At 32.3% G+C, this 8,939-nt stretch overlaps 2 protein-coding genes across 3 annotated transcripts in view; both read left to right on the top strand.

Moving 5' to 3' along the window:
* Positions 1-1,855, top strand: mRpL55 (mitochondrial ribosomal protein L55). Its single transcript, XM_018445357.1, has 2 exons — positions 1-552; positions 1,516-1,855. Exon 2 carries the CDS (start codon positions 1,517-1,519, stop codon positions 1,838-1,840), a length of 324 nt encoding a protein of 107 aa, XP_018300859.1. The 5' UTR covers positions 1-552; position 1,516; the 3' UTR covers positions 1,841-1,855.
* Positions 1,856-6,660: 4,805 nt separating this feature from the next.
* The window catches only part of LOC108721043 (uncharacterized), a 30,263-nt gene continuing 27,984 nt past the window's right edge, over positions 6,661-8,939 (top strand). For both annotated transcript variants that reach the window (XM_018445363.1, XM_018445362.1), the window contains exon 1: positions 6,661-7,619. In XM_018445363.1, the coding sequence (XP_018300865.1) occupies positions 7,565-7,619 (55 nt within the window). In that variant the 5' untranslated portion in view covers positions 6,661-7,564. The remainder of the gene's footprint in view (positions 7,620-8,939) is intronic.

Raw genomic sequence — 8,939 nt, 5'->3', positions numbered from 1 at the left:
GCAAAATCGTCGTCCCCCTGTTAGAACGCTTAAGAGTAACGCTCGTCGCAACGCACCCTCCTATCTTCGTCGTACGGCACACGCACGATATCCCATTTGCGCCTCGCGAGAAGAGGACGTGGATAGCCATCCATGTCCTCCCGCTCCTCGATCGGAATCAAAGTCGAAGAGGATTGACTTACCCCATCAAGTCGTATCTTACGCCGTCTCTCCCGGCAGTCGTGGCACCTCCTTCACCGTCTTGTGGAGACGCACGATTACCAAACTCTACCGATCGAGCCTCCTCTCAGGACGAATCGCACGCAAAAAGCACCAACCGCCCGTGTGTGTATACCGCACCGAAAGAAACGCGTAGACTGCCGGGTCCGGTAGCGTCGATTACCGCGCATTTTGAATATATTTCGATAATCGCAATTCGATTGTACGGCAGCGCGCGCAGCCATCGCCGTTCATTCGCCGTACCCGAACGCCACGTGACCGTCCCGATGGTCCAACTGCGCAGAGCTTCAAGTCGTTTCGTCAAGTCGATCTTCTCGTTGATCATCTCGGCAGGTAAGCTTTGTTCCATTGTCTCTCCGTGAGGTTTTCTCGTTGTTTTATGAGTGTAAACTTGATAGTTTAATGAGCGTGAGATAATTTTGAATCGTCAAATAAGTAACGCGTCACTATGCTCGATATTGCCGAGCATGAATAACATAACCTATAAAAAATATCTTAGTAAACACCAATTAATATATATTTTTATCAATGTAGATTAATTTTGATCTCAGTTTAATTTACCCTTTATCCTTTTCTAATTCAATTAGTTTAATTTTAATCTTTGTTCAACTAACTCTTCATCTCTTTCTAGTTCTAAAAATTAAAAAAAAAGATGAGCAAATTGAGTCGAGATTAAAGTTACACATTCTATTCATTGGTAGAAACGGGCATTGTTCTTAGAACTAAAAAAGAAGATAAAAAGTAAATTAAACCAACATTAAAATTAATTTACATTGATAATAAAAGGCATAAAAGAAACAGATCAATGTTATAATTTTACACTCAACAATATAAGTGTAATATATATTGTACATAATAGACACACATTGTTAAATGTGAAGTTAATAAATTATAACATTAATATATATATTATATTATTTTTAAGTTAGTATTGACAGGGATGATATTCATGTAATATAAAATATTTAATAGCGAATTCAGTTACTTGCATTATACTATATTAAACTGCATTACACTGTATATTAAAAGCTGCTATATATTAATTTAGTAGAGAAAGTAAAAGTATATGAACAGTTAAATGATTAAAAATTCAATGATATTGTTACCTTGTTATTTAACAGAGTTAAATAATGACGAGATAAGATTAATAAGATATAATCAACAAATAAGTTAATCAGAGTTCGATCGGAGTCGCCTTGTCCTCGTGCAAATATGTAAAATGTTGTATGTAACAATTTATATTTTGGATGGAATATTAATAACCTTGTAAGCTATAGAGATACTTCCTTATTTCAGAATGACTTCGCTTGCACGAATTGGTAACTCTGCGACTGTCTTGCGTAGAAGTTTTAATTGCTGGACGGCAGCGATAACGAAGAAACACAGACCGGTATATGAACAGTCGTATCCTACAACACTCGTTTTTTCCGACGGGAGTAGTGTAGAGATCGAGTATCACGAGCCGCGGAAGATAATAGTCCTACCTCTGAATCTCGCGGAACTCACAGAGGCAGAACAGAAGCAGAGACTCGAAATGCGTAAGCCGAAAAGTAAAATAGTTATAACCGAGGAATATGAGGATAGCTTCGATGAGAATAGATATCTCAATTTTAACAAGTGATTATGTCATTATTTGAAATGTGTACTGTAAATATTGTTTGTGTGAAAATATGTATTAATTCATTGAAATCTCTGAAGGTCTTATTTTTTGTCTAATGTAATGTTTATAGATAATTATATTCATTTTCTTCATAGTAAATATTACTATAAATTTTTGTAATGTACTAAAATATATCAAATATCATAATTTAATAATAGTAAATAGGTTTAATTATTTCTATAATTGAACAGTACTGTAAATTGTACTTATGATAAAATATGACATACCACATATGAGTGTTGAGTGATACATACAATGTTCTGTAAACACGGATTTCCAATATTTATAATAATACGATATAACAGCATTAAAAAATAAAATTCTATATAACGCGAAGATAACGGTCATCACTTCTCTGCCTATCCCATTCCATGTTTCTCGCTATCGATTGCTTAAATTGAAATTTAATAAAACATTCTTCATAATAAAAAGAGAATTGTACGCATGCATGAAATGAACGTAATAATTCCTTGAGTTTTATTGAAAACGACCTTGAACTTGTATTGCAAAAGAAAGTAGACTATACGCCACGGAAATCGAATCGATTACAGGCCCCATACCGCTTTCGAATAATATTCCTTTCTCATTGGGCAATAATCGTTTGGATAAACTTGTTTTCACATCCGCATGAGGGGGCCTTGTAACCAGGCGAGGTGAAATTCCTCGTAACGCGTGACGGATGTGGGCAAATTATAACAAGTTCCTTTTCTCAGGTTAAACGAAATTTCGTCGCCTTGATTCGTACACATCGCATTTTATTGATATTTTATGGTTGCTTCGGATTTATTTTACATTACGTCAGATAATTGAACATTTTTACTGACATAAAAAGAAATTCAATCGTCATTTGTACCAATTCCCAGGTAGCAAGGCAACGTTTTAATAATGTCTTATTGACGTTAAAGACGTCATTAAAACGGTATTACAACGTCATTTGACGTCACTTTGCTACTTGGGTTGTATCATTTATATCATTTATATCATTTATATCACGAGCATGACGTTCTTCAGGGGACAGGATTTGTTGGGGACTGCGACTGATTACCGGTCATTAAACGATGGAATATTTTTTTGCGCAAGTAGCACACGTGCCTTATCATTTCTGTGGTATGTTGCGTGACAAAAGGGGGCTCGCTGTGACCGACGACGATGTCGTTTGTTTTAGAACGATTTCCTCCGCGACGACTTTCTCCGATTCTCACCTTCGCGCACCAGCATACACTTTTCGTCGTCCTCACGCTAATCGTAAATAATTATTCGACGAAACGGCGGATGAACTTTCAACGACGTGTAAGGATTGAAAGTCTTATCGCGGTGAAGGCGCGGGCAAGCGAAAGTGATGGATTGGCGCGAATCATTATGATCGATGATTAAAAACAGTTTTGCTTGAGAAAGGCGGATGTGGCAGATGTGTTGCAAATTTGTCACAACCTCATCGAGTAGCAAATAATATCTACACGGAAGCTCTAAAGCCCGTTAGCAATCCAATAATTTTTTGTTACTTGCTATCGCTGAATGTTTTTAACGTACATCAATTTGTAGAAATATCTTATCTACATTAAAGCGATCACAGAAACATTTAAGTGTCATTTCCGCTCTAGTGTCCTCATATGTTTCTAGCAATTGGTTCTTTTACAGAAATTTAATACTGACCAATGTAATAGTGGCTAATTTATTTAATACTGAAAGACAGTAATTAATTGCTTATTTTAAATATTAAAGTCACTGTTGTTTTGTGCTTTTAGTACTCAAAATAAATAAGTAATTACTTTCTTTCAATAATAAATTGGCTATACTGAAAGAAAAAATTGGCTGCTGCAGCAAATTAGATGGTAAAATATGGCATAGCATTTTTAATTGGTTGCAGCAGCCAATCGAAATCCTATACTGACATTACGGATAGGCTAACGCAATGAAAAATTGACTGCTGCAGCCAATTAAAAATGCTATGCCATATTTTACCATCTAATTTGCTGCAGCAGCCAATCTTGTTTTTTAGTGTAGTATTTATAATTAATTTATATTAAATTTTTGTAAGGGTTGTCCAAACACTGAAGAAACAAAGTAGTGTATTGTAAGCATAATATGGCGCGGATAACTGCAGAAGATTTGCTTTCTTTTTATTCTCAATAGTAATAAAAAGAAAAAAGTGTGAGCATGACCAAGTCGGACTTTTTTACTGAATGCATTTTTTTTTCGTAATGTAGAATTAGTAAATCAATTTTTTCATTTTCTATTTAATTTCTATTGTATCTGTTTCAACAATCTTGAAAATTTCTCAACATACATTTTCTTTCACGTTACTGCATACATTTTTCTGCATTATATATTTTATCATATATTTTATAGTAGATTATTGCGTAACGCGTTTAGATCGCATTGGATAATTGCATTCGTTCTCAGCATACCGTATGTATTGTTTTGGTAAAAATTAAAGAAAGCGTGATCTAATATGTCGGCGCGTCGATCCGAACATAATTATGGCAAGTACTTTCGGCCACGGTGAAATCATCGTTGCGACAGAAAATTGCGAGAAAATTTTTTGTTAAGCAACCACAGGGGATATACAGGTCGTCAAATATACTGGAACGCGTTCAGCATACGATGGCACCGCTAATATGGTTCGGGGTTTTATTACAACGAATGTTACTTGAGACGTTTGTACTGGCACAACGGGATCGATTATATCAACTGGCGACGTCGCGGAACATTAAGCAAGACGTTATCTTTCTTTACTGATAATAATCCAGGTATTTTTAACTAAGTATATTTAACTAGGAAAAACAATTAACGTGACCTTCAATGAAATTTTCATAATAATTAATTTATAATTCAATAGAAAACATTGTGTCTGTTTTAATTTAATTACCAAAGTATTTTTCGTCAATTTTTCTGCCAATTATTTTCGCTAATTTCGAAATATTATAATTTTCATGTTTTTTGGCATTACGATTATTATGCTGCATCATATTTAATAAACGTTTCCTCTTTTTAGAGTGTAATCGAATTGTAACAATAAAATATAATATAATAAGAAGAAAGATTTATGATACAATCATTATATGAAATTGATAAAAATTTATTATAGCAGATTTCGAAAATTTTTATTTGATGTTTTATTAAAAAATTAAAACTCATATTTTTATAATTTATTAAATATGTTATTATTTATATATATATATATATATAAATGTCTCTCTAAGAGATATAAATTTCTCCTGATAAAGCTACAAAGGAAATAAAACTCTTATTATTGTAGTGAATTATTATTTGCTTTTTGCATAATTATCCACTGCTTATCTTGACATATCGAATGTCAGCTTATAAATCGTACGAATTTTGTACACATGTTACATTGTTTATCTTGTACATAGAAAGTTTTCTATAATGTGTTGCAGTTATAAGAAATAGATTAAAAAAATTTTACATAAAAATCACTAAGATGTGATCACTGCATGTCCATATTTTATGAATATGCTTTGTGCATATAATTTTATGCATATCTATAGTTATGCCTATACGTATATTGACCAACTAATTAAAATCTTATCAACTTTCCAATAATTACATTGAAAAGAAATCAAGATGAAAAAACATATAAATTATAAATCGATACAATAAGGCTTGAATTTCCTGATTATTTATTAACTTATTTAGCTTAGTATGTATTTTCTAACCCAATTTCTGTCAATTAATTTCTATCAGAATTATCAAATGCTGGCTATTCAAACATTGCATTGCAATTGGTCGGAAATCTTTAAGTAGGAAATCTTTAAGTAGTTTTTTTAATAATATCTTAAATGATAAATAAATTATATTTTTTAAAAATACGTTTCAAGATTATATTTGACCTTGTTAACGGTTTTTAAAATGTTATATCTATTTGTGCTAATATTTCTTGATATATTATTTTTATGCAAACTGTAGTAAAATAATTTTCAGTTTATAAATACATTATTTCAGTATATCCATGGGCGTAGCCAATGGAAGGAGGGGGACAGAGGGACCATGCCAAATTTTAAAGAACAATAATAACTAAAACCGCTTAAACGGATTATGTTTAATGAGTTCACAAGAAATTAATTTTAGAAAAGGAGAAAGAATTGAAGATGAAAGTTACAGAAAAAACTGAAAATTCCAAATGGCTAGTACTATAAATTTAAGATTTTCAGTTCAAAAAATCAATTTACAATTTTAAGAGAAAAATAAAATAAATTAATAAATAAATATATGTGACTTTATGATTTACCTGCCAGTAATTAATTAAAAATAATATTTAATGTAAAACAAAACAAGCCCAATAATCATTACCGCTCCACTACTCTCCTGCTCTTCAGGTTCAAAAGTCTCAACTCTAATTTGCCCCCCTCCCCCTAAACAAAATTCTGACTACGTCTTAATGTTTGCTACTTTATATTTTTGTCAATGAGTTTGATAATTGGATGTATATTATTATATACATCCAATTTGACAATAAGTTTGATAACTGAAATATTCTGGAAATCAAAGAGACTAAATTTTAATAAAAACTAATTTTTAGTTGTATTTAATTTCTAATCAGTGGCTTAAATTTCGACTCTTATTCATCGAACTTTTTCACGTTATTTTCTAAGCTGTGAAGAGAGTCCTTTCTAGTCCCAAGGTACGATTCCCCAGTGTCGTCTTCTAAAGCGATGGAGAACTTGCGAAGTGGAGGAACCGACCGGTCATAGTCTAAACCGTTCGCTGTTTGTGACAGGTAAAGAGACGGCGTAATACCACGGTGGGAGTCAGTTCTGTTATAGTAGGCCACGAGGCAGCAGCAACTCTCGTGCTCCTGCAGACCTTGCTCGCGTACACAGCGCACGTTCGGCTTCGCTCTCTCTCCTCGTTTCAACGCGCGCGAGTATCGTATCGTTAAAAAAATCACGTTGTGAGCTACGGCGTTTCGAGAGATTAATTCCGAACGAACGTTATCGTGTTGGTGAAATTGCTGAAAAAAAAATAAACAATTCGAGGCAAGAATCGTGTGAAAATCGATGTTCAGTCATCACAACTTTCGTCGCACGTTTCGGAACCGAGGAACTGTAAGAACGTGAAATCTGGTTCCTCGTACACGAATATCCGTGCGTTCGTCGCGGATATGTTGGAACGTCAGTAATAACAGCGAACTTGCGCAAGAGAAGCGAATTCGGAGCCGGATTTCTTTCACGTCGGAGAAAGCAGACGGCTGATTGAGTCGACAAGTATAAAATAAATCGCGATGTAGCGTTTCCTGTCTCTATCTCAATCAACTCTGACCACAAAATAAATACCCACAATGAGGAAATCGCTCACGTTTTACGTTTTAAGTTTTTTACATTGATAGCACGCGACCTAGAACTATCACTTAAGACTAACTATCGCTTGGAACAAATTCCTAACGAATCAGTGGCGATCTTTTGATGTTGCTATTAGAAGAAACAAATGAACGATCGACCTTGCAGGAATAAACTGGATCGAAAAAAAGAACGATTCATCGATTCTTTTTTTTAATACATAGAAACTTTTCTTGCCGGCTTTAACGTCAAGTAAGACAACGTCAGGATGCACACTTGACGTTTTGATGTCTTCCTAATGCGATTTACCGTCGAACGATGGGTTTATGACCATCCGCAATGATGATGGACTTTTAAAGAGGTTTCCGGGATTGTCCAGAGAGGTGAGATGATTGGCAAACTTCTTCTGGCTCTTTGGATATTACGATGGACCAGTTTTATCGGTAAGCAATATTTTAATAAAGAAGTTTTTCATAGAAACCAAACGAATCTAAAAAGTTAAATTTTCAGGAAACAAAACTTCTCATTTTTGAACGTTTATTGTATAAATATGTAATTTTTATTATTAACAAGTAACAGAAATGAAAATAATTAAGTTTTAGATTTTAATTAATATTTTAAGAACTCATTAAAAAAATAAAAACTTTTAGACTTGTTTGGTTTTGCAATAATTTTGTATTGTCTATTTATCTTATAATACTTTATATTTATATTTACCTTTTTTATAATATTAATAATGATAAAGGTGGAGAAGAAAATATTTGTTAAGTAGTATAGAACAAAATAACTTTTTCACTTTTTATTTATAAAATTTTATAAATGGTTCTTAATACAAACATCCCTTTACAAATGATAAAGTCTTATATTTTCCGTTTCCCCCATTTGAATTTTGCCAAAACAAAATTCACGATTTAACGTTACTGATAGAGAACGATTTGACTTTATAACTCAGATAAAAAAATAGGCTTATTTGGTTCTTGTGGGCCCTTCATTTAACCCAAATAAATAACAGAGTAACTATATATAATAATAAAATTAAATTAATTTTAATCCTTTTTGTGTCGTCATTTCTCTTGAAAATTCCGTAATAATCACACCGGAGTCAAAACGACCCAGTAACGGGTTATTGTATTCATTTTCGTTCTTTCAAATAGAAGGAAAAAAATTACTGAACTTTAAACATTGTAGAATATATAAATACAGCAGCTCTTCATAAAGATTTTAATTTTAACATATTAAAAAAAAATTGCGAAGATAAAGTGTGAACTTTTTTATTTAAAAAATTATAACTATTTTAATTTTAATTTTTTTTTTATAAAAGTTTATAGCTACACACACATATTTTTAGAAAAAGATAATACAATGATTTGCATTCCAAAAAAGGTATTTACATATTTTAAGAAACGAAGGAGGTTATTTTTGGAAAAAAGAAGTGTGAAATTGTTGCGTATAAAAGAGTGATTATTATACTAATTAGAGATACAGATCCTCAACATTTTTAGGGTCAATTTAACATGTGAAAGGATTAATGTTATTAAAATATTAAAATTAAAGTTTAACTAAGTTCACAAAGCAAGTTGCAATAATACATACAATTAAAAAATACATAATAAATGAATTTTCATTCAATGGATAGATTTAATGAATATCATTTTTAAAAATGTTTTCATTGATATATTTATTTTAAACGGTCAATCTATATAATGTCTTTTAAATATCTCTTTTTTGCGACACGGACATCTAAATGACACGTCTTTTAAATA

Source organism: Mycetomoellerius zeteki, unplaced genomic scaffold, assembly GCF_001594055.1.
Source record: "Mycetomoellerius zeteki isolate Tzet28-1 unplaced genomic scaffold, Tzet1.0 scaffold158, whole genome shotgun sequence".
Lineage (NCBI taxonomy): Eukaryota > Metazoa > Arthropoda > Insecta > Hymenoptera > Formicidae > Mycetomoellerius > Mycetomoellerius zeteki.
Note: the sequence above shows the minus strand (reverse complement) of the source record. Positions and strands in the feature narration are given on the sequence as shown.

Bases quoted from the DNA above. Each gene is read 5' to 3' on its own strand.
- mRpL55 (XM_018445357.1), top strand. From the start codon at position 1,517: ATGACTTCGCTTGCACGAATTGGTAACTCTGCGACTGTCTTGCGTAGA.